The following is a 27,078-nucleotide window of genomic DNA, read 5'->3' on the forward strand; positions in this document are numbered from 1 at the left end:
ATACAAAACATCGCACACTTTCAGGTGATGTGCAGTGGCCTCAATTATGGCAAGAAAGTGAGATTCAAGTTGTTGTACGTATGCAAAAGCTGCTTCTGATGGCACAGTGAGATTCCCAAAAAGTTTGCTGGGGACGTGGTATGCTTTGAGCATTGTGAAATACTGGTGGGTACCCTTAAGCGTCTCACTGTCGTCTTTCAGTAACTGTGGGCAACTGCAACCATCACATGCATTCCGAAGGAAGTGTTTGATGAGAAAACCAGCTACATAATATGCAGCGGAGTCATCGATAATATGGGAGTGAATGTTTGTCGCAAGTTCAGAGAGATCGTCTAGAGCGGGAAAGTCGTCAGGCTATGGCTGTGCACACTCCTCATTATCCACAAGAGACGCACTGGTAAGGGAGAATGGCGAGAGCTGCTCCTGGAGGAGGTCACATTCATCATCCTCGACATTTCCGTATTCTGACAGCTTGAAGAGTTTTCTTATGCAGATGTGCTTCAGGCCACAAATAAATTGTGCTACATTGGGGTTGGTGTTGCAACCCTGTTTTTGCCTAATGTGGCCAAATATGTTCTCCAGAGGATCCTGTTGAAGCCTGCGTGTTAACAGGTATTCAATATTGTAATTTTTGGAGAGGTCGTCCCATAGTTGACAAATTGCCTGAATTGTAATTTGCCAACCTACGATGGTTTGTGGTTGACGTCTGCCAACAAACTGCTATGATTCAATCCAGGGAAGCTGGCCTCGGAGGAAGTCAATCAGCTCTGAATCATTTTTCATGATTGCATGCCGCAGCTTTTGCGAAGTTCTTTTTTACTCGAGCTCTTCAAGGCATCGAAAATCCTGTCCATATGATCACAAAATTGAGCTGTAGTGATGGCCGAGGCAGGCAGCACCTTCGCATACACCATTGCCGTGATAGCAATCGAAACTGATGCACTGAGGACCTGAGTTGCTCTGCTGACCTTCATATTAGAAAAAGGTTTCTGATGAACGTGCCGTTCAGTCAACTTTGGAGCCAATCGCAACCGCAACTCATGTGAGGATTGGTAAAGGCTTACAATGTGCGACCAGTTAACGATGTCATCCCCAATGTATAACTTGTGTGCTTGGACATTATTGCGCGTTGTTTTAATTAAATGCGGAACATCAAAAATGTAATATACCCGCTCACCATTAACTTCAAAAAAAGGCTTTGCTACAGTCACTCTTAGTTGGTTAGCGAGACTTACATTTGAACTGCCCTGGTCACAAATGACTGCTTTCACTGCAATATTAATGCTCCTAAGCTCCAAAATGAGTGACACCAGCAAGTTATGCATAACAGATGATGGTGTTGATGTGTGCCCTATAGTAAAAGCAACCGGTTGAACCCACTTTCTCGAAACACCAACGAGCAGAAAAACCAGTGCTCGATCAGCGATGGTTGAAGTGCGATGAGTGCCATCATCTGTAAAACCCTGGACAACGTCTCTTGAAGCATCATAGTACAAATTCTTTTTGAGTGCTATTTCGTCGAAAACTAAAGCGCACACTCGGTCCCGTTCATTCCAAGCTTGAGTATTTGTTGCAATGGAAGAAAGGATTCCTGGAATTATGCCTGGAGTCATCTTTACATTAGCTAGCCACCTCCTTAATGAACGCCGGGAGGGCAAAGAAAAATATGGAGCCAGAAATCGGTATGCTCGCGGACCTCGGAAGTTTAAGTGAAGAGCGAATTTCTTGAACCACACGGGAAACCGCTTGCCCTTGCGTTTGGGCCTCAAGCAAACATGTGCAGAAAGAAGTTTAAAAACCTCCTCGGTGACGTGCGGTCGGATAACTTCAAGGGCCTTCGAAGTCGATGACGGTGCTTGGTGAGGCTGTCTCTGCAGTCTTTTGATAGATTTCTGCTGTGCTGCTACTTTGGCTTGCAGTTGTTTAATGGTTTGCTTGTACTTCATTGATGGAGACATTGTCGCTGGCACACAGGAACGCACTGCAATAAACAAAAAAATTGATGTAAAAGCGAAGAACAACTAATCCCATACGAGCACTTTCCTCGCTCTTTCAGACCCAAGGTGCACAACTTTCTGTGGTACAAAGTTTTCGATTCCACTACCTAAAAACAAACCATTCACAATGTTGACAATGCACAAAAAAATGAAAATCACTGAGAGCCCACCCTTACATTTTGTAAGTGCACACGTATTGTCCTTTTGAGGATAGTTTCCTCAGAATGTCCTAAACATAAAATAGCACATTAAAAACTGCTGCAATAAAAGCATAGTCACCATTATCTCTAAGGCACTCAGGCGTGGAGCTGTTGGCGGAGACGTCTTCTGGAGGGTCTTGTGAAGCTTGTTCAGTGCCTCGGACAGTGCTGTCGAAACAATCTTGCGAGCGGCCTGCGGAAGTCTCTATATCAATCCACTCTGGTGTTGAAGTGAACATACAACTTACCGGCCACACAGGTTCCTTTTGTGACAGCTGAACGACTGGTTAAGGTTTTCTCCGGCAAGACGAAATCAGCAGAAATTCTTTCACCAGCTACAAGGGAGCTGCCACCTGCAGAGGTTTGGTCAACAGTCAATTTGGGTAAAAAAAAAAGAAATCGCGACACTGAACGCACCCTGTTCATCGGGGCACCTCAATGTGTGGGAGCCGCTTTTTCAAGCCTCTACCGCAGGTCCTGAAGAAATGAAATTACGACAATGTGTCAGTAAGAGGCTTAAAATAACACAAACTGAAGCTCATCCGCACCTTGCAGTGCAGCTTCTGCAGCCATGTCACAGTCACTACTTGAAGCGACGCTCAGAGAACCTGAATATATGTGCAGTTGGTACAAGTTACAAAGCTTGTAGCATGTGGAAACTTAAACAGCTCTTTCAAACGCATAAATTGGTCGAACGTGGAAGAAAAGAGACGGCACCAACTAGGAAACAAGTAATTTGTGATTTTTGGAATTATCAACAGTGGCAGCTTTCACTGATGAAAGGTATATGTACATGTGCACTCAGGCTTGAAGATAACGTGAAATAGCCCTTTAAAGTCTTTCAAAACAAGTTGCGCAGGTCCAGAGCATCAAAACATGACAGAAATGTAAAGCTGCTGTTAGGAAGGTAATAGCCCACAATTCACAGAATTTAAGACTTTCCAAGTGTTACTTCTGTAGTGAGGTTTCTCCATCGGCTACAAAGATCTTCACGGTTAACTGTCGCCACTGATTCAATACAAGTGGCTGCTATTGCACATATTTGAGTTTCAGTCAATCACTTACATGGTGCAGCTGGTTGCACACTGGGAACAGCCATTCTTGTAAGCCTTGTGTGCCCAGGGTCCATGAAACTTTGAGCAGTAAAATGGTCGCTACAAACTCTGTACGTTGCGTACAATAGGCTGGCCGGCTTACTCAGGAGATCATCGCGTCCAGCATACTGCATCCATGCTTTCATCCTGCATTGGCAATGAACTATCAGCTGAAAAGGGAAGTGCTTGAATAGTGATTTTTTATTGTTACCCTCACTGAGCAAGTACGAACAGTAAGCCTAAAGACATGCAAACCATACAAAAGCTTTAACACACCTGCCGTCCCGTGGTATGTGGAAGAAACTAGTCCCAGGCTTCTTGTAGGTTCTGCCATTGTTGAAGCACCACAATACACAGCAGTAGCTGCCGTAGCTTGGACCGCCGGACGGCATGGCATCAGTGCGGTCTGAAAATGTTAGTAAGTGGATGCTTCGCTGTCAAATTACGAAAAAGATATGTGCACGTCATAAGTGTACCAGCAAACCCCTTTGAATGATTAGCTAATCGATGCACAATACAAAACCAGTGATACATCTCTGACCCATAAAACTCTGACTTACAAAGATATACGCCAAGACCACGAACAAAGATCTTCAGAAGTTTCCAGGCCGCTATCCCTTGTAATGCAATGGTATCGCGGCCTGGAAACTTTAGAACACCTTCGTGCGTACGCAGTATCAGCACAGTACATTGGGAAGAAAAATCGTAGTTGAAATTTGTGCGGTAAAATCATATTGGAAACGTAAAAAAAATTTGTGGGCAGCTTGCACTAGTGGCACAAGGCTAGCGAAGAAACGAAGATGATGGCCACTTGGCTAGTCCAGATTTGCCTCCGGCACACAAAGAATTATTCGTGTTCCGAGCCTTCGGGAAACGCGTCGTGAAGCATGCGAGGCCCAGCGAACGATTCTCAATATTTTGCACCGAGCCACCGAGCCTATGACCTAGCTGCCCAGCTATGCTCAGCGCACAGACGCTCGCGTCCGTGGCAGACGCAGCACGCGTCGCCTCGGCTTGACGCCGTGCCGCCTTTGCTATACTGCATACGTTGCACAATGTTCCCGTCTAGCCGCCGCATAGAGCCACAAACTTTCTTTTTAGCGAACCTCCCAGTCCTTACAAGCTTCAGAAAAAGGTTACAACTGCGTGAATGAGACGCCACGTAAGAAACAAACTCGCACACACGAAGCGCAACGTGTGTGTGTGCATCTTTCTATGTTTGTTGCATGGTGTCTTTTTCGCGCAGGCGTAACCGTTTTCTGAAAAAAATGACCCAACAAGACCAACAACATGTCATTCAACAAGCTTCGCTTGAAAACGTGCCTCACCTGTTTTCTCACGCTTGAAAACGCCGACGCAGCCGACGTTGACGAAAGCAACGAAAGCTTCTCGCCGTCAGTCATGCATGGGCTTGTCGCTGGGTAGATGGTGTTTATGACCATGACCTACTACACTCCTGACCTGTTCAGATAGCGGGGTTCCTATGGGAGCGCGTGTCCCCGCTCTCGTTCAATCGCTCGCCGTAGGTGGCGCTACCTATAACCTGTTCGTCTGCTACTGTGCGGCCGGCAGGAGGGCGACGGACTGATACCATGCGTCTGCTTCTGTGACAAACTGCCTATACGTGTGATTGTTTTTTGCTGAAAAGGCTAACGTGTGCTATGTGTTACATTTTAGTAGTTAGGCTATACTGGTTGATTGACTTCTAAAGCTGTATATTTGCGTAGAAATGTCTTGCTGCATGGTTGTTTTTGCCATTCCAGCCTAAAAAAACTTCAATTTAGTATTCATAAAGCTTTTGACTAATAATGTACTCATTGGTAATAGAATATCAAACTGATTTTAGGTTGTTTAGGACGCGTCAGGTGAAACGCAGTGCCCCTGTTGAGCACTTACCTTGGACACTCGCCCTCGACAGGTGTTACACTTGTAGTCAATTGATAGAAGAGAATAATGCACATACGCCAACGGACGCATATCAAGGAGAGACACAGGAATTGAAGCTTTAACTCTTACTGTGACCTACACAACAAAAATTGTGCGTCAAATTTCGCTACGGGAGTTTGTCTGCTGGAACGGGGAGCGCTGGCCGATGCGCGTTTCTATGATTTTATATGTCCGTGCGATGAGACGATATGGTAAAGGCAGTGATGTGCCTATCGAGGGCAACACATTGCGACCCCAATAAAGTTTTTATCGTCATCATTATCATCATCTTGTCGAGCATAGTTAATAATAATAATAATAATAATAATAATAATAATAATAATAATAATAATAATAATAATAATAATAATAATAATAATAATAATAATAATAATGTTTTATTTTTCATCAATAGTTTGATGAAGGACAGCGGCAGGTAAAAGCTGCTCTTCGAAAGAGGCAGCTTGACATAGGCCCACAGACGCCTTTAGCACGACAGCACTGGCAAACAGTTAGCAATGTTATCTAAGCAACAATTACAAAAATATCAAGTTCAAATTCTAAAAATAAAAATAGCAACCATGATAACAATGTAGCAACTGCAAAGAAATCTTGAAAACTATACATGTGTATATCGTGCAATTGAGTTCGGGTACAGAGTAAGAAATCTATGCCAGCTTTCACATATTTATCAATTAACGTAGAAACTGTGTAGAACAACCTATCTGTGGAGTAGTTTGTTCTCGAAGTTTTTATTTTCCATGTTTCTTTATGTCATGTTTCGAACAAATTATTTGGCTGCAGTTTCGAGAGGTCGTACAAATAATGTCGACTTTCTTGAAATTGACGCCTGACCACCAATGCTAACTTAAAATCGTAGAGACGATGTAGGGGTGGTATTCCAGCCTGTTGAAACAATTCACTTCTGCGAGCATCATACGACCAGTAAAAAATTATTCTAATATACGTCTTTTGCATCAGGTACAGTTTTTGTAAGCGCGTGTTAGTCGTAGTCCTTCATACCAAGAAACAATAAGCAAGATGCCAACAGAACAGTCATTTATAAAGTAAGAATTTTACCTTGTATAGTAGAACAGTTTTGCCACTGTACACCGTGCCCTCTACGCGAGATAACTGACCCAGCACACTGTAAATGCGATCGTTTCAAAGCATATTGCTCGAAAATGTAACTCCAAGAATTTTTATACAATTTACTAACTCAATAATAGTATCGCCATACTTGAAATGTATGTTTTCATTAACAGACTTATTTTTAGGGCGGAATAGTACCGCCTTTGTTGTACTAGTGGTTATGTTTGATTGATAGCGCCCAAGGGCGACACCCGCAGTTGGGGCGCGTACACATGCTGAAAATGTGCCATTATACTCGTTTGTCAATGAAAAGCAGATCCCTCAAAGTGATATCAAGGTTTCTGCTAAAAGAATTTGGCGAGTGTATGCGTGTGATTCGAGCAATGTTACAGCACTTCAAAATGAAACAAAACACATTTGTCGCTTTACTTATGCGTGCCACAATATGCCAGTTAAAGCTGATGTTTCAAACAAAGTTTCTGCACTTTCGAAGAATATCCTACTTGCTGGCACACAGTGACGGCTTGTGTCTGCAATAAAGAAAAACATATGTACGCGTACAGAGCTGCGTGCATTTGGGTCATAGTTCAATAAAATGTGCTAGCAAGGTTCTGGGCGCGTACATGATACAATGGAGGCATGCAACTAAACTTTTAAAATCTTGCGAGATTTTGGCTTTTCGGCTATTCTCTTTCTCTTTCCTTCTTTGGCTGTTTTGTCCCGCACGTAGTTTGAGAAGAAAGGACGGCTAAATTTTTGCAACACTAGCCGCGCCATGGCTTCTCGGTGCTCGCTAGTAGCGCCTTTATGGCTGAAAAGAGGGTTCAAGGCCACTGCAGGTAGCACAGTTTGCACAAAAAGTGCCATCGGCCTCTTTTTGGAAATGGCCAATGGCGCAAATGCTTCCGCGGCCCTTTCTAGAGTGCTCACAAAGGAAAGAAATGAGATCGTTGGGTATGAAAGCCCTCCCCTGTCTAAATTAAATATCACAGCAGTAGCTGGTCCAGATGAGCTGGGAGCCTTGATTTTGCCGATGCAGTCGTCGCAAGTAATGCAATCCTCAGCTGCTTTCACCAGGAAGCCCGCTATAAGGCCAAGCGTGCTGGCCCTTATGCCTGGCTGTGGGGCACCTGTGGGAAGGTAGAAATGAAAAGTGTGCAAGAATTTTATCAGTATATAGATAAGCATGCATGATTAAACCGACACGTGTCCGTATACAAAATATGAGAAATATATATATATATATATATATATATATATATATATATATATATATATATATATATATATATATATATATATATATATATATATATATATATATATATATGGATGTTAATGCGCTTTCAGATAACAACTGTTGCCCCACCGCGGTGGTCTAGTGGCTAAGGTACTCGGCTGCTGACCCGCAGGTCGCGGGACCGAATCCCGGCTTCGGCGGCTGCACTTTCGATGGAGGTGAAAATGCCGTAGGCCCGCGTTCTCAGATTTGGGCGCACGTTAAAGAACCCCAGGTGGTCGAAATTTCTGGAGCCCTTCACTACGGTGTCTCTCATAATAATATGGTGGTTTTGGAACGTTAAACCCCACATATCATCAAGATAACTGTTCATTCAGCCGACGTTTGCGTCGGGAGAGCCCCGTCTTTTTCAAGGTATAATAATATTTACACATTTTCCGCGTCGATTTATAGCTTGTCACGACAGGAGGGAAGAAGTCCGGAGAATAGTATAAACAACAACATAAAAAAAACTGAGGGAGAAACGTTTAAAAATAAAAAAAAATCTAGGAGAAGAAGCAAGAGAAAGACGACGGGATTAGGAAGGGACAGCATCTCAAGAGAGTAAGGCGAACGCAAACGAGCCATGCCATCATCTGTGTGCCAGTTATGACAGTGATTCAAAACCGCCGAAAATTTCTTCCCCGATTGCGGGAAAGGGACGTCGGTTAGTCGAGTTGTGTGGGCGCCTGGTGAAAGCATGTTATATTTTTAAATGTAAGCCATAGTACCTGCTTGTACCATGGACTTATCGTTACATACATACACAGTATAACTGATTGAGAAGCATGTTTTCATCTACATCGTGCACTGACGCAAACGCTGCCTCACGCGGCTTGCATGTAACACAGTAAGCAGCGCAGAGTTTATAATATATGCATAATATCGTATAGTGGGGAATTGTTGGACGGTGTGTAATAATTTTTAAATAATGTAAATCATTCCATTACACGGAATCAACGAGATATGAAAAGCGCACCACGGCAAGTCTGCAGGGCTTCTAGATGTGGCCGCATCGTCTGGGTTATAGTAGCAGATGTCGATGCCGCGCACTCGCCTGACGACCCTTGATTCTGGTTTACTAGCGAGTGCATTTCCAGAGGTTGTCCGGCTTGCTTTACTGCTGTGGAGCACGACGCCTGCCTTGCACTGGGCGATCCAAGAGGAGACGTTGTTTGCTCTGTACTGCCGCTTGGTGATGAGTGCATCATTCCCATCACGAGGACTTTCTGCAGTGATGAAAGCGCAGCACGGGCGTCTGTCTGATCGTTGCTTCCTTGAAGCTGTCTGATGGTGGAAAAAAGTGCTTCGACAGGGTCACTGGAGAATTTGGCAGTCAACACGTATAGGAAACCTGAACGGATGAGAAATTGTGTGCACTGTACTGTGGACATTGTGGTCAGTTGGAGAGCTTCGTATGTTTCAAGAGATATGAATGCCCTCTTATGTGGTGCCGCGGCTTTCCATGCTGCGAAAAAGGGCAGAAATTCCTGCTCCAGCCATATCAACCTGAAAATAAAGCAGTTTATTGTAGAAAATATGAAACCTAGCGGGATAAATGGAATGTACCTGTCATCATCTGGGGAACTGAACGGCATCCTGTTTTGGTCCCGGCTTACTACGTGGAAGGTTGTATTTCTTATGTTGTGTATGGTGAACCATTTAAATATCATTTCCATCAGCTCGATGGTTGGCAGGCAGTCTTCAAACCCGAAAATGCCAAATCTGCGGCCGTATTGTAAGAGGTATCGTAAGGCCGATGTCACCTAGAAACCAAGGAGACGCGACATATTAAAAATGATCGGAATTATTTAGAGAGAGGTTTCTAAGCTTGGACGTTCGTATACAGCAAGTGAGACGAGTTACAAGTGGCACTGCAGTCATCAATAACGTGCACTTTTAAGTGAGTTTGTGTTAGTGAACATATATTTATAGAAGCTCTAATGATACGTAATTATTGTGTGGTAAGCAATACGCGCAGGTACATTCGTTAAGAAAGGGAAATTGTATGTTCAGATAACCATGCGCTGTTAGCAGCAGCAGTAGCAGCAGCTCATGTGCATGTTTTTATGTGACCATACTGATAAATATGTTAGCAGTTATATACGTATTGAATTACATTTTCACCATTTGCTTCCGTTTGGGTTCTACAAACAAATAAACCAGAAACTAACATGAATATTCACGTATCGTTTGCGGTGAATTACTATTAAAAGGCAGTTTTTGTACTGCTTCATTTGAACGAAAAGCTGCAAAATTTTTTCTGCTTCTGCATGAACATTCACTTGACGTAATATGATGTAAAATGAGTTGTGGCGTAATATTAGCGCATAAAAGTTTGCCCGAGCGCGCCAAAGAATTTGAGAAGTATAAACGTCACTACTGATAGAAAACTGCGAGCATGATTCTAGCTCAATTAGATGTATTTTTTTGTGTAATACAGGTTGCAGGAAGCATACATAATTTACAGCTAACGAAAAGGCATTTCCTGCATGACCTGTGTGCGTCACGCATTGTGATGTCTACAAGGAATACAGAGAATCTGGGAGTGTGTGACACTAACGCTAAATGGGTTTACACCTTTTCTTATACATGCCTGTGGAGAGAACACTTCAACGGCCCTCTTCACGCTTAATTTCTCGAAGTTCGTCGGGTAAACGTGCTTCTGCGTAAGGTTCCGAACAAGCTTGAACGACGACTGTTTTTCTGTTATGTCCAGCAACTTTCTCAAATACGTGGGGCTGTAGTAATGCCCATTGTTGAACAGAACGCGTTTGGTGGACAACATCTGGTTGCGGAGATTTTTCAGGATGTGGCAGTGGTCAAAAGAAAGGAAGAGCCTCCGATTCATATCCATTGGATGTCTGCAACAACAACAAAAAAAAAATGAATAAATAAATTGGAGAAAGGCGGCGTTTGCGGTGTGAATAATTAGTTGCATATACGGTTTTCTGTTTTTTACCAAAGTAATGTAAATGTTAGCCATTCGAAGGACGTGTGCGTTGTTAATTATTACCTTATTATAAAATTTCTCCACTCATGCCATGATCCTGCAGGTCTGTGTGTGTGTTTTATTGAGATTACCTACACCTTAAATCTTCCGAAACTTTAAGTATACTCACCCATTCATACAGTCGCATGCAGGTGCGCATACATTACGCAAACGCGTAACGTCAATTGATTTGTAAAGACGGGCTATTTACAGCGATTGTACTGTTGATAGCAATCTTGTTATGGACACGGCTTTCTTATATGGCAGCGCTGATTAAAAAAAAAGAAGGGGGGGGGGGCTCTGATGCTGATACAGGCTTTTTTTTTTTGTGCGACCAAGTCTTTTTTTTTTTTTTTCACTCAAACACGGCATGCATGCGCGTGCATACATTGATTGATAGATATGTGGGGTTTAACGTCCCAAAACCACCATATTATTATGAGAGACACCGTAGTGAAGGGCTCCAGAAATTTCGACCACCTGGGGTTCTTTAACGTGCACCCAAATCTGAGAACGCGGGCCTACAACATTTCCGCCTCCATCGGAAAAGCAGCAGCCGCAGCTGGGATTCGATCCATGCATACATTGAGGGCACACTGCGAATACATATAAAAAAATGTTTACACTAGGCATTGCGCACAGCTTAATGCGAGCTGAGAGCAAAAATATATACTTAGCAACTTACGGCACAACTGGCATCATACGACCATTCCCTAACATGGTGAACATCTTTTTGTTCGAAGCGTGGTTGTCAGCTACAAGTCGGACCACTTGGAATCCTGCTTCTTCGATGGACTTAATTACTTCAAGTGTTAGTTGATGCAGGTGGTCTCCTTTTACTGACTGCGTGAAATAATATCCCACGGGTAGCCTGAAAAAGATAAAAATTAGCAGTATTCTGTAGCGTCGGTGTCAGCTGGGCTTAAAATCTCACTCCGTTGGAGAGAGGAGGAGAGCCAATTGCTCATCTCGAGCGCTTGTCAAATAAGTGCACAATGCTAAAGTTGACTTGCCGGGGGAAAGGGGGGGGGGAGCCCTCCTTAAAAAATAGAAGACGACTCCCCCTGCCCCTCCCCAGACTTTCAGCCCTGGTCGCGGAATAGCACATCATTGGTTAATTAAAGACAACGTTTTCTTTTTATATCTATAGGTGGGGTTAGTCTTTCAGTCACAGCGAAACGTATAGTGATAGACAAAGTGATGATTCACTTACGTGTAGTGCGTTGATAAGCCTACAAATACAAAGGCGAGAAGGTGTGTGGCCAGCTCGTTCTGAATGCCCACTTCTTTTTCTAGGCCTCCCATTTCGACTAGGCCATGGACTTTGTCTCCTTTTTTTTCGTACGTCAGTGCTTGCTTTAAAGACATTTCATCCACAATCAAAGAGCCCATTTTTTCCTAACAAAAAAAATGGGGGGGGGGAATTCACTGTTAACAGACATGCGTTATATATCGGCGGAGACAGTTAATTATATAAATAACCTTCTTTGTTGTTCCGTACATGACCCATAATTTAACAGAAATGATTAGGGTTTAGAGCAAACATAGCGCACTGCCGTATACTCTTAAACAATACATCTTACGTTCGAGTAATCCTTGCCACAGGTCTGGTCCCTGTTTATTCACTTTAAATCACTTTTCATTCGGCTATACTAGCATGTATTTTGATCAGTCAAACACTGCCGCGTGCGCTGCTTCCTTCGTTATTCGCGTGCATATTGTAAATAATTCTGATCGAAGTAACGTACCCGTTCGGACAAGTGTGTGCTTTCCGTGTGCAGCCTTTGCTTCATTAGCGACGAAACAACTGCTCCAGTACAGTAGCCAATGTAACGCTTCAGTGTCATGCGACTTGGAAGGGTGAGGCACCCAGACCTCCGCAACATTTCGTACCCGCAGGGTGATTTAGCTTGCCACATTATGGCCTGCCTGATGGTCACCTCTTTCCAACGGTGATTTTTCTCACGCAGGCATTGCAATTGCTCCTTCAAAAATTCAGCCTTCTTGTCGTTCTCGTCCAGCATTTCCTGATGATGAAAGGGCAGTTGAAATGCGTAAATCACGCGCAAGATAACATACTGGAAGAAAGCGGAAGTGCAGGGGAGAATGGAAGCTTGACCCGCTGAAACATCGTAGAGCAGGGAATGCCGGCGCATCCAACAATTCGACATTTACGTACTGGACTTGCCCTTGTCAAGACAAGTTTAGATGTTGTGGGAGAGTGAGCAAACGTTCACACACACGCTACTAAAGGAGGCTGTTGCTGTCCTGACAAAGAATAGTGCACCTGATTGTCGAAACCTTGCATTTGGCATCATTCCTTATTCAACAATTCATAATCGCGAGAAAAGATATGCGTTTACTCTTAAGACAATAATAGATGTTTCATGTCACCACGTGGACATTCAATTGCAGCTATGCTACATTAATGAATTGCGCAACTTCAGACTTGCGTCATGTTCAGTAACCGGCCACCGACTCACACATACGGACTAGCGGAAACTGTTCACTTACACTTTCCAAACCATTCCTTCCTTTTTGAATGCAATGCTGCTCGCTCAAGTTTATAAGGCAGACATCACATGTGCGTCAAGCGTGGCTTCCTGTACGAGCATAAACCGATCGGCCCATAGCACCAACACAACACAGCTTGCAAATTACTGTCTTTCCAGTTGTCAGTCCAATGTCCTTAATTGTTTGCGACGACAGAAATTTGAACTCGTTGTTCGCAGGATAAAGGAATAAACTCGGGGTGCGCCAATCACGCAAGGGGGTACACACCGACCTTCGTATCTTAAACACTTGCTCATGTGCGCGCTTACCCACCAACCTTCTTTTATTCCGTGTCCTTATGTCAGGCCTACACCTTCGTATGACCAGAAAGATTGCCAGCATCGGCGTACACTAAAATGTCACGTAAATTTATATGAAGAAGAAAATCTATAAACAGAGTTTCTCTCGAGCAGACATCATGACAGCGGACTTGTCATCCTTAAGGCTATAATTGTATTTCAGTCTTTCAGAAAACAAGCCTGCTTGTCGAAACGCCGGCTCGAAACAACTTTGCTAAAACTACTGATTAAGCGAGTTGGTTCATGATTATTTTCAGTGTTTGTGTGTGTGTAAACAGCGATTAAAGAATGGGAACAACCCCTGTTCACAGGTTTTTTACTGCAAGCTTCCATCCTCCCCTTTCTGACGTTTCTTACAAAAAAGTATAGGGACACTAAGTTAATAGACTGATAAATGAGTACCTGATAATTCTCTATCGTTCCTGTTCCGATCATACGACTATTAGAACAGAAAAAATTAAGACTAGGTTTAATGTTCTGAGTTTGGCGAACAATCTTCGACACGTGCACGTCGCTTTATGTTGCGTCGCTCCTTGTGTACTTGGCCGCATTGGCTGAGAACATTTCTTTGAAACTTGCTACTTCAGACCTTGCATCTACTAACACAGCAGTCTTAGACATTACCTGAGGCCGTCAAAGTATGACGTCACTGCTAGCCGATGCGCGAGAACTTAAGGGTAGCATCGCCACCTTTACAATCTCTTATAGTTTCGAGAATTCCTTCGCTCACCGGACGTCCTCTCGTAGTACGGGTGATGTTGATAGAATTGACTTACTCCTAAATTGTTATTATGTTCAGAGTCATTTAAAATTAAGTGCGAATATAAAAGGATTAATATAACATTCGTCCACTGACGTAACTGCGTACCTGCAGCGTTAGAGCGCCATTCGCCTCGGCGAGGGCTTTCATCTCGAAAAAATCTTTCTTTAGCTTCTCTAGCTGTGAATGCAAATTACTGTTCATTTCTTTCAGCCTGCTGCACTTCCGCCGCAACGTCTTAGTTGCCGCGACCAGGGAGCGCATCTTCTTCAAACCGATCGACGTTTGCGACGTCATGGAGCGCCGCACTGGCCTCTTCTGGTGTTCCCCTTGTATAACTGAACTACAGTCCTCCATGTTGTCCTGACTTGATGGAAAATGCAACCACTCGGCCTCTTGTGCAGTTTCAATTGGGTTTTCAGAACTATATACTTCCCCAGGCTCCGCTGATGCTCGCTCTTCTTGAGAAGAATCTGCGTTGGACGTTCCCCTGTTAAGCCGAAAAAATAGCGAAGCATGACAGATATATTGTCCCGCTAAACGCATAAGGGAATACTGCTAACATTATTCTTATCCGTTGTTGTGTTAGACTTCAAGTTTTACTTACAGTATTTTTACTTGTATGGGTGCCAGCGTTGTTTCCCCCTGCGTTCGTTTTAGCCGCTTTTTCCGCGGCATTGGATCTTGCCCACGTGGATCAGGAGAAGCGGGAAATAAGGAAGGCACGGCTGTGGGCTTCAACATCTTCCTTTTCGTCACTGTTCTGTAATCTTCAGCGGTAAAATGCAGGCTGCATACCTTCGACCGGTCGCTGGGCTCCCAGCGATGCTTTCCTGAACCTTCATCAAAGGTAAAGGCGTATACGCATGGCTAGCAAGATTGCAAAATAACAGTCCATAACACCTTTTTTGTAATTAATTTTTCCAAAATGTAACAAGCCAAATGGGGAGGTTAAGAAAAAGCATAGCCACGATTTTATTCTGGGGAAGTACCTGTATACCCATTTAGTGCATTTTCATATTTTCTCGCAGCCTTTGTAAATGTCTTTTTAGATGACTACATTCGTCGATTGATGTTTAGTGATGGTACGTGGTCGAGTCCAGTGGCATACTTGAAGCCCTTTATTCGAAGAGCTCATTGGCTATACAAGGTTTCATAACAAAGCTGAATTTCCTAATGGCTGCTCAGTAACGAAGCGCGACCCAATACGACAGAGCCGAAACCGAGGCGCACTTGAGCGCCTTGGTCTTGGTTTAGAGCGCAAACCTCTAACCTGTACAATGACTCCGCCGTTGACGACGATGACTTCAGTGGTTTTTGTTCTTTTGCATTCTCCAAAACGAATCTTTGTCATGCATGATGTAATCTCAGATGCAGCACGCACATAAATAGAGTATCTGTCGCTGATTATTCCAGGTTCCTCATTTCGGTTTCACCGGCTGGGTCTCTTAACCCTCACAGAGCCGATGGGCTCATTGCACGAAGGACTTCAATTATGTCATTATACCCGACCGCCTGCCAGCCCTATATAGAGTGAACAGTTAATCGCCACATTTCGTTACCGGCGTAACGTTTCTAATTACCTTAAGTAAGCTTATACAGAAACGAACAAAGCTGTATGGGAAGATAGAAGTTTGAGATGAGAAATACATTTGACCAAATTCGGTCGCTAACTTCAGTGACACCCAGTGTTCAAGAGTTGTCCATCGCTAAACACACACACACACACACACACACACACACACACACACACACACACACACACACACACACACACACACACACACACACACACACACACACACACACACACACACACACACACACACACACACACACACACACACACACACACACACACACACACACACACACACACACACACACACACACACACACACACACACACACACACACACACACACACACACACACACACACACACACACACACAGAGAGAGACAAACTGTGGAGGCAGCACGTAAATATTTCATATCATTAATTTTTTTATGGATTTCGGCGGCATTTGTTGAGGCAGCCTTCGGGAAGGGTGCTCGAACCCCTCGCAACCCACCGCTACGCATTTTTACATAATTTACAGATTTCGTATATTTACTTTTTTCTTGTGTGCTATATTTAAATTTCTTGGCACTATTTGTGGAGCCTGCCATATTAGCCGCGGTACTTTAAAAAAGCTTTCATGTTTTTTAGCTCAGTGAATTAGCATAACACACGGAAATAAAGTTTACTAAAGCACCCTGGTGCTTCTTGCTAGCTTGCAACTCGTTCTGAATTGAAACGACTCTCAAAAACACAAGACTCACCTTTTCTTCCAATTGCCTCGATCCATTCTTCCCGTATGTCTGTGGCAGGAAACTCGTGAAAACTTACTTTACTTTGTTTGCCTTGTTCCGATTTGCAATATGGCACGCAGCAATACACCATACTTACATTTGAGGTGTCAGCTCATCTAAAAAAAAAAAACTGCACGCGGCCACTATTAGAGCTGACTACTGCAGCTATCTGCCGTCTGCAAGTTTCTGCACACGACCTACTGTGTTTCTGCGTATCTTCTGCAATTTGTGTATGCGTATCGTCTGGAACCATCGTGATTCAGTGTGAACAATGAATGCCTAACAATAGTTTTTTTATCTCGTTGGACTACGTTTTCATTCAAGAAATATTTTCATAATAAATTTTCCTTCATTTGTAGAAAAGTTCCCGTCTGCTTGCCACTGTGACCCTTTGTGTGCTTTTTTTACGGTTCTATTTCTGCTTCAAACGTCCACACGAATGCAGCCAACTCTGACGAGGAATCATATCGCTTTATTTGCCATATTTTACACATTCATACACAATTCATGCACAATAAGAACGATTTGCACTGCCACAGCGATGGCTGAAGCAGACGACAGCGAACAGGTGCTGCCTAGCGCCACGCCGCTCGTAGGTGACGGCCCTAGCGGCAGAAGGTATGAACTAGAACGTGGGCGCTGGAAGAGGTGCTCTCTGGGCAGGTCAGGAGTGTAGTAGGTCATGGTTTATGACAGTACGGCTGAAGAAAAATAATCGCGTAAGGTGTGTTGAATAAATCGTTTTTATGTATAAAGAACATACCAAATTTGGGCGTGTAATTATTAATTTGTGAAAACAATTCTGTTGCATTGATTATAACTGTGTTTTTTTTGCGCTTGCGCCCTCTGAGGTTTGGTGGGAGCACTAGTTCGTTACGTAGTCGTGACGCACTTCCTGAGGCCAGGTTTTGCAGAGTGTCCGCTCTTGTCTTCTTCTTTCTCTATGGCGCTGCGTCTAGGTCGCGTGGAACTATTCGTATGCGCACGCAGACAATGAAGAAGTAACGAGCATTAGGTAAAACAAGTGACAAAAATGATACGTTTTAATGTTTATTGAAGTCCATGTTCAGGAATTCTTTCCGCGCACCACCTTTTAGCGATGCATGACTGACACAAAACTTGGCGACAAACGCACGTGACAACGTGACAACCTCCTCGTTCGCTACGTATCTTGACCCTGGTACCCTAAGCTGCAGGCTGTAGTTCAATGCCCTTCCTCTCCTCTCCTATCGATGAGCATCAGAACTCTTACTTCAAAGAAGGTTGTGACTTGTTTCTGAACGTATACTTTACGTTATTTACCAACACGACTTGCTGCAGGGCTGATGTCTAAAGTTTGCTTTAGTGCAGCGCACTGTTGCAAGTCAGAGAAGAAAGAAGCGTAGCAATTTTGTGATGCGGCTTTCACATTCAACCTCCTGCTAACAATGCAAAGCCGAAGCTGTTCAGGGAAGTTTGGACAAATAAGTCTCCTCATGGTTCCAACCTGAACGAATATAGTCAAGAACATTTGCTACAACGTCGTTAGTGATTTTTTTACCGTACTTCATCAATTGTCTGCCCCTTTTTATTGTCAATAGGTTGGCTACTTTCACATGTAGCGATACGTTTGCAAAACTGGAGAGGAAAAACAAAGACGGCATAATTCTTAGGTAAAGTTTATTTTGCAAAACAAAACAAAGTAACAAACTACCGCGACATTTGAGGAGGCGATGTGGAAACGAGGCAATGGCGCTATTTCTGTAGTCATCGTTAGGGGCATGGTTCAGAACCACAGTGTTATCGCTAGTGGTATCTGTTGAAAAAATATCGGTCTTAATGGTCGTGAATTCTTCTACGGGACACGCAGCACTATTGTGGTTGAGTACTTGCGCTTACGCGACATGACAAGACTTTTTTTTTTAGCCCTGAGGAACTGGGATCTAAGGGAGTCGAAGGCCCCCTACAGATCAAGTTGGTGGCTCCGACCATGATGGCACCAGAAAGACTTAGTAGCCACATTTCAAAAATAAATACTTGGGGTAAAATAAAACGTTCAATAAAAAATAACTGTTGTATAAAGGGGACAGAGGCACTGCGCGGTGTGGAAACGCATACGGCGTGTGAAGGCGGCTGTATTCCTCGCGGCTTGATTACCGCTACAGAAATAAAAAAGTAAACACACACACACAAGTCAACATAAACAAAAACAGACTACGAAAGACGAACACCGCTTTCCCGCATGCTCCCTCGATGTCAAGAGGACCGCCTACTCCTCCAAAAGCCTCGGTCCGTTTAGGCAAGCGCTCTCTCGAAATAACGCCGCGGTGTCCCATCCCGAGCCATAGAAGCCGCTTCCTCTTTCGCGATCCCGGCCATGCACGATAACGACCCAAAGCCGCGCGTACGCGCACGTGGTAATGACGCGAGCAAACCAGGTACCACAGGCATCGTTACGGGCCTCCGCGCGCCCCTTAGCGCGGCGCTCCTCGAGGACAAAGGAGTTGGTGGCGCGCGGCGCGAGCTCGGCCTAGGAAATGGATCCGCAGCCATATACGAGATGCGGCAGTGTATACCGGCTGCCGAAATGATCGTGGGACAAGCCCCATCGATGGAAGAAGCCTCGTTCGCCGCCTTTTCCACAACGTTATAAGCTAAGACGGCAGTGCGCACGCCGCCACGGCGTATAGGTCTTCGTCGTGGCCTGTTTCCGTACGCACGTTCGTTCTGAAACGTCCATTCTTGCGGGATCTGCAGCTCCTTCTCGCAACCCGAGACATTTCGGCCTGCGTTGTTTCTTTATGCGTGCCGGCCCTGTTCGTAGCTTGCTCCTTGCGAAGACGAGCCCGTCGGACGTGGTATAGAGGACGCCAATGACGACGTATCGGGAGCAGAGTAGAGGTTAAAGGCTTTCTGTGCATGCGTTGCTCTGAGCTCTCTGCACTCGTTTCCATTGTGGGCATTTGAGCACTCCGAAGACGACGCGCGTCAAGCGGCTTCACGGCGATTGTGTTTTGGTTCTTCCGCGGCGTCGGCGTTTCTTCAGTGGTACGGCACATTTGCCGGGGCACGAAGGTTGATTTGATTTGATTGATTTGTGGGGTTTAACGTCCCAAAACCACTATTTGATTATGAGAGACGCCGTAGTGGAGGGCTCCGGAAATTTTGACCACCTGGGGTTCTTTAACGTGCACCCAAATCTGAGCACACGGGCCTACAACATTTCCGCCTCCATCGGAAATGCAGCCGCCGCAGCCGGGAATCGAACCCGCGACCTGCGGGTCAGCAGCCGAGTACCTTAGCCACTAGACCACCGCGGCGGGGCAGGGGGCACGAAGGTGTCGAGTGCCCGTGGTATACGAGTTTCCAGGGCGAAGCCGCGACTTGCAAGCCGCGTCGGGATAAAAACGTCCCCATTCAACGAGCCAAAAGTATTGGCCGGGTGTTACACGGGCAGTCTTGTGCTTATTTAGTATGGCGTGTTGTGCAGGAGTGCCTAGAGGTACAGTCATGCACTAGTTGCGCTTGGTGACCGACCATGTAGCTCGAAAAGGGAGCTCAAGTGGAGTGGATCTTGCGATACTATTCTCTAGACTCACCATTAGATGAATTCATAAAACGTGTTCAGCGATGTATCTATGCACCGCTACACTCTCTCCAACATAAAATAAATTGTGCAACAGCACCTAATTTGAAATTACCTCACCATGCAGGCAGCATTTATTGAACGAAGATTACAATACAGCGATTCGTAACTATGTTCGGAGACCGTGGACATTGGGTGACACGTGAAAAAGACTCGCGTGTTACTTTTCAAGATATACGGACAGACATTGAGGAGAAGATGTAGGCTTCAATAGAGTGTAATTGAAGCAAAACTTTCGACAGATGAACTTGTCTTTGTCAATGCATCAACTTTCTTCCTTGAAGAAGACAGTATATCTTTCGAAACGTTGGCCCCAGCGACATTTTGATGAACCGATTGTTTATCTTTTGAAGTTGTAGTAGCTTTTGCTCATTATTTCTCAACTTGGTTCTTACTTTTTCATGAATGCTCAATTCGTGTTCACATGAAATCAATAAAAATGACTCATTTATATATAACACTTGATAGGACAGTCAGAGATTCAAACGCTCTGTGACACTTCAGCCTTGAACCATCCTACTTGATACCGGTTGGGTCAGCGAAAGCAGGGCTTAACAGCTGAACCACAGCCCCAAGGTATCCAGAATATATGGTGGTTTAGCTTGGGGAATCGATTGAACCTCTAAGTTGGTTAGTTATGAGTTCTATCCAGCATACTATTCTCAAAGAGCGCTTCGGGCTTGAATGGTACTTTTATATGCTATAGCTGTGCAAATTAATAAGGCGTTATGCTACGCGCTCCGCTAAATGTTCACGTTCTTTCATGTTATTTTTATGCGTTTACTCTCAACTAGCAAGTTAAAATTATCAGAAAGTGTGGCTTTGTCAAACAGTCTGCAGAGTCAGTATGTTCATCAATTTCTACGCGGCCCTGCGGAGTCGAATCTGTAAAAGACTTTACACCTCTCTGAAAGAACGAAACGCATTTGCTTGACCTATATGATTCGCAGTAGTAAGATGGAATCGCAGGTTCGGGCTAATATAATTTTCTTGTTTCGTGCGTTTTCACAACAGTTGCCACACTGCAAGATGAATACGATAAATAAATTCTCGTAGCTCTTGGTAAATTCTCGTGTCAGATGAATCTTTGCATATCAGATGACCAGTAATATTATTAGGCTTCTAACGAGAAATTTTCTAATTGTATATATAGTTATTGCCACTGACAAAGAATGATCACTCATGTGTGTAATCATTGTTTGCGTAATCTTAAAAGTAAAACTGTTGCACATGACACAACGGAACCCCTTTAGAAAGACAACAATTTTGTAGTGAGTACAAAGACAAAGCCACCGCTATAATAAATTTTGTTGTCACGCCTGTTTCATTCAGTGGACGTTGAACTAACATCCTTATACGCTGTTAAAAGGCATCAAACTAGTATCTAATACTAATGAGAATAACAGACAATGTCAGGGAAAGCATGAGGGATGTTATTAGATGTAATTGTAATGTAAATTTGAAGAAATAAAAGTGGACAGAAAGATAACTTGCCACCGGCAGGATCTCTTCTTTTCGTCCACTTTTCTTCAAATTTACATTAAAATCACGTCTAATAACATCCCCTATGCATTAACCTTTAAAATTACACTTCGTGGCATCTAATGCTGAATTTTTCATAGCTAACTAATAAACATCGTTATTGGCATCTGCCACGGCACTAACTGTACGCAAACCGAACTACGTTTTAAACCAAGTTATTGGGCCAAAGAAATTGCCTGTTGCTGTTAGCACTGTACGCGACTATGAGCACAGCTGCAAGCACACGGTTGCAATTAATGATGCAGAGAACATAACAGACGTTCCTCTTTGCGACTATGTCCGTGGGGGCATCTGTGTTGACTTTGCAAGCATTAAAAACCTTTCATTTCAGACATACTACTACAGTCCACGCACACGTATATATTCTAAAAAGCTTCGCCTGTAATAATGATAGTGTGTTTGATGTTTAGCACGTTACTGGTTCAGGCAAGTTGAAATGGAGAACATAAATGGCTTGCTTTCAAGTGGAACTTTGCACGAGAACACGGAAAGAAAAAAAAACTGCGCTGTATATATGTTTTTGTAGTTTCTTTTGCACTTAGTTACCATGTTCTTGCTGTTAAAGGCCACTATAGTTGCAGACATTTGTAGTGCACCAATACACGCACACAAAGCGCAAGCAGGACCGCGCGCACATGCATGGTTGAGAGCGCGCGCGTCGTGTGCGTAGCGCATACCAACGCTTCGTTGTCGGAAAAACACAGGTGTGGTTTTCCAACAGACGGGCGAAGTGGCGCCGGCACCAGCGCATGAACCTGCTCAAGCCCGGAGCCGAAATGCCGGCCTCGCCAAGCAGCTCGGTCCCGTCCTCGCCGGAGCCGCCCGGGCCACCGGGCACGCCACCGCTCGCTAGCCGCCTGTCCCCGCCGCCGCCCCTGCAGCCGCCCTCCAGGCCACTGGTCATGCCGCGAATGGGCGGCGAGAACTCGGCCTTCTCCAATCCGGCGGCCTCCCGGCAACAGTCGGTCACGCCAGTGTCCGAGTACGCCGGCTGACCAGGACGGCCGGTCGCCACGGATTCATCCCGGTGGACCACCGCGGAAAAGCTCAACCAAATTGGGACTCGTGAACGCGCCTCCGCCCATGGCGCATGTTACCAGGACTGTTGCTCCAGGCTCTCAGAGTGCTGCGAACCCGCTGCCGTCCTGCGCCCCAGGTACGCGTGTAATCAGTTTGTGCGCTGCTCGGAGCCTGTGCCTGCGTGCTTTCGGGCCAGGTCAACACCGACTCGTAGCACCTGCTGCGGAAGGGTGTTCCACGGAGTGTGATACGACCTCTCTGTTCAGGACGAGTGAACCCACGAGTGCAGTGCAAGTGAAGATGTGACAACTGCTGAGGTCTTCGTGCGCTGTAGCCTGTGAAAGACATAATGACACGTTAGCTGTGGTTAGCCCGTACAGGACAACCTTGAGAAAGTGCATAGTGACGCCCAGAGTCGAAGATCGAAACGTTACGCCTCGACGTGGTGTTTGTTGTGTTGTGCTTTGACGTCGGACTGGGACTCACGCTTTGTTCTTTGATTGTGGGGTGCGCGAGGGACGATGACCACCTCGGTGCAGTGCGCATGCGCCACTCATGCCTGCAATGCTGTGCTGCGGACATGCTCGCCCTAGTCCATGCATCTCGACATCTGTCTATGGCGTTCACCAAAGGCCCCTTTGCGAAAAAGAAGACACTGTTTATCCTTGAATTTTTTTCTCACACTCAAAGTAGCATTTCTTTGCGCAGAAGCAATGTGGCATCTGTACAGTTATGCGCAGTGATACCATCGCTATAACTGCTGCGTATGCATTCAGTTTTGATGAACCTTCGTATTTGTGTGTGTGTCACTTAGTGGCCAATTCCCGTCCTTTCTGTTGCGTGCTCGGGATATCGAGGCAACGATAAGATTACCCGCTTGACAATACAGTGACGGCATCACATTACACAGGCAGACTTCATATCACTGAGAACAGTATTACGACCGCCTCATTGCTGTGATAGCCCAGTAGCATCGTGTCTAGCACCGATCTCAAGGCCAGCCATACTTAAACGGCTAGGTGGTCTTAACTGCGATTCAGTGGTATTTGCCGCCAGTTGTAGCAGTGCGTAATGGTTGGAGCTGTTTGCTTTCGATATTTTTTTTTCTTTAGCTCGATCAATATTCAGCTGGTAATCGCACTAAAGTAATTTGTATAGCTCGTATATTTTCCAACATGAAGCAACAAGGAGGTTTTGCGTCGATCAAAATCTCAAGCTGCAGTCTTCATTAAAGAAAGAAATATAAGAGCTATCTTTTAGCGCGAATGACGAAAAACATAGAGCTGTAAATATTTATCACTTCCAGTAATTGTCCGACAATGTTCCTCTGCTAGCACTGTATGCAGACGATTTGTGTTTGAGAACGAAGGCTATCAGAAGAGTGGCACGTTATGCAGGAGTTTATATCACCGAAGTTAGTCACTGAAACCAATCAATGGCGTAAAAATTGCCTCGAGTAACAGCGTGAGCCATTTTCGAGATCCAAGGCAGTGCAAGCACACACAGATTAAGCGGATAGCACCTGCTGCCACCAGCCTGTTGATGTCCCCAAATTCGTTGCCTGTCTTTTCACGCCAGGCTGGTAATACAATCATGTTCCGAGCTGCGCGGCTTCGGTCAGATGCAAGTACAGAAGATGCCGTTTAGCAAACGTGGAGTCGTTTTCGAGACTCTTGTGTCGCGAGTGCTGGAAAGAGTGAGAAGATAATGTGAAATTGTTACGGTTTACGTGCGACAAAGACAATGTGCATGATGCCGGTGTGCACGCTCTGGCGTGTTTCTTGCAGCGTCCGCCGACTGCAGTGAGAATCAAAGTCCAGCCGGTGCTGCTGCTGCTTGGGCGACGCGCGTGCAGTACTCACTATGACGACTCCGTCCACTAATTGTTTCACCTTGGAATGCCTTCTCTATGCTACGAATAAAATATTCTCATCCCGTAGTGTTGCCACTCATTCCCTGTCAACAATCACGCTGTCGGAAGACACCGGAGCAAAACGAAAGCGGCCGAAGAACGATTCCAACAAAGAGCGATGACAAAACAGCTGGCTCGTCATATCAGCCTTGTTTTGTTCCCTTGGATCTACAAGTCCAAAAGTTGAACGCCGCGGCTCTGACGTAAACGTAATGCAGTGGAGCTATAAGGAGTGTTCGCGTGACGAAAACATACGCCCTTTTTTTTTAATATTCACAGCTTTGACAGTGATCCTGAATAAAAACGGATCGAGAAAGAGCGCCGTTTTTTACTTTGATGGTTGTGCAACAACATGGCGCATATTCGATAAAAAAAGGAGAGTGGAGGGCGGGGTTTCACACAATTAACTGCGCATTGAGAGGTGCAGGGTCAAACACTTTCGGTTTGTTTGCGCAATGTTCATTCCAGCATTAAACTAGATTTCTAGAATAAAGTAAAGTCGTTAATTAAGACTAATTACGTCGCCAATCGGCGGAGGCTGTTTGACATCACCCCTTCTAATAGGACACATCTGCCCTTGATAGTGGTCTAGTACTGACTAGCGTTCAGTAAACTTGTGAAAGTCTTCTCTTTTCGGTCGATATCAGGACTCGACGTGGTTGAGATCTGTCAAGGTATCACCCCCTTCTAGGCATGCACGTAAGCTAGTCGGTCAGGCAATATTCGCGAGATGAAAATAATCGAAAGTGGCAAAGCACACACGCAGGTAGCGTTTGTGCATTCACCAGTGTTTCGAATTAAATGCCTTCGTGTCAATAAATTCGTTCTGCAGTTGTTTACTGCGTATTACCCATTGAACTAAGGGATACAATGCCTAGTTTTTCAACACTGCTGAAAGTAAAGTCAACTTCATTTTTCCGAACTCTCCTAAAAAAACATCGTCAGGTTGTTCTGTGGATCCAAGAAACAGCTTTACCAAGTGAAAATTCGTTTTTGCCAGACTTACAACTCGCATCTAGTGGCTAAGGTATTCTGCTACTGATCCGCCGGTCGCGGTATCAAATTCCGGCTACGGCGGCTGTATTTTCGATGGGAGCGAAAATGCTGTAGGCTCGTAGGCTCAGATTTCGGTGCACGATAAAGAACCCCAGCTGGTCGAAATTTTCGAAGCCCTCCACTACGGCGTCTCTTTTTATCAAATGATGGTTTCGGGACGTTCAACCCTCCATATCAATCAATAAATTACAACTCACATATTGCCGGTATAAGTGGCATGTTGCTCGAAGGATCTCCCTCAGGGAACGCTGTTCACGTTAGCTCGACGATGTTCGACGTTGCGGCTTTTAGGTAGATGGCACAGGTCAAAGCACTTGCAAATTATTGACAGTCTTTTGTGTAGTAGTGTTGCAGCTCACTGTTTTAACACGGAGCTTCTAGCACGACGAATGAAGCAACTATCAACATAAAGCGAGTATTCAGGAGCGCAATTTCTTCATTTTCGAGTGCTGGAAGTAATCTCACGCTAGCAAAAATGCCATGTGCCCGGGCGTAAAATGTTCGGGCAAGAAACAAGTCAACGTTGGTGCAGCACTCACGAAGATGAACTGCATACGCCTCCGTACAGGCGTTTTCACCTTTCCAGTCTGCATTTCTTTGGCATTGATAATGACGCGCTTTAATCTTGCGTGCACGTTTAGGAGCTATACGAATAGCTTTGTGACGGCACGCAGTTGACCGTTTGCCTCTGAGCATGCGCGAAAGCTCAGCGCTGCGCTACGGTTTGAGTGTTTAATCGATAGGTGGTTTTGGCAAAACATGCGTGACGAAAACGGCGACCAAATACGCCGGCGCGCTACAGCGGATTGTATTATTACGGGATTGGTAATGGGGTTCAGCAACCTTTGTTGGTCTGTCGACGCTAAGTGTTGTTCGCGGGGTCACGTATAGGCTTCTGGCATCCAAACCTCCGTCGTTGCGCGAGCTGAGGACATTGGAGTCCAAGGACTGGCGGCCACCTGGTGGCGGTGACACCACGACGAGCCATAGACAAATAACCGTTTTTGCCTTCTCCTAAATTTGCTGTCACTCACAGGCCTTACGATGACGTCCTCAAAGCTGCCATGTTGTCGTGTGCAAGTCGCTTGTAAATGCTACGATTAATCTAGATCTGTCAATCTCCAAAGCACAGTGTGCGAATCGTACAACGACATGACCAACGCTTACGTCACTTGATTACGCCGTATACACAAGGGGCGAACTGTACGAATAGTGCCCTGTAACACTTATTCTGATTCGAAGTCAGTAGACGCTGTGCACCACGGGAAATGAATATGATATATTTGTCGAGTAAGGTTTGGATACGTGGCCTAATATCGGCACTGCTTGGCGTCAAAGAAAGGCGCTGACCGACGCAATGCCAAGGAGACGACGTTG

General features: G+C 44.9%; 1 protein-coding gene and 1 long non-coding RNA gene across 4 annotated transcripts in view; one reads left to right on the forward strand and one right to left on the reverse strand.

The window, feature by feature from the left end:
* The window catches only part of LOC119172263 (paired box protein Pax-6-like), a 243,714-nt gene extending 219,042 nt beyond the window's left edge, over nt 1-24,672 (forward strand). For 2 of the 3 annotated variants that reach the window (XM_075893483.1, XM_037423305.2), the window contains one exon: nt 22,418-24,672. In XM_075893483.1, the coding sequence (XP_075749598.1) occupies nt 22,418-22,708 (291 nt within the window). In that variant the 3' untranslated portion in view covers nt 22,709-24,672. The remainder of the gene's footprint in view (nt 1-22,417) is intronic. The other variant, XM_075893484.1, reaches the window with a different exon arrangement.
* On the reverse strand, nt 1,898-3,554 carry LOC142814567 (uncharacterized). The gene is made up of 4 exons (XR_012894947.1): nt 3,263-3,554; nt 2,446-2,805; nt 2,277-2,390; nt 1,898-1,981 (listed from the first exon to the last, which is right to left on the reverse strand). It is a non-coding gene; the product is annotated as an uncharacterized LOC142814567 (long non-coding RNA).
* Nucleotides 24,673-27,078: the final 2,406 nt, after the last annotated feature.

Source organism: Rhipicephalus microplus, chromosome 4 (assembly GCF_043290135.1).
Source record: "Rhipicephalus microplus isolate Deutch F79 chromosome 4, USDA_Rmic, whole genome shotgun sequence".
NCBI classification, from domain to species: Eukaryota; Metazoa; Arthropoda; class Arachnida; order Ixodida; family Ixodidae; genus Rhipicephalus; species Rhipicephalus microplus.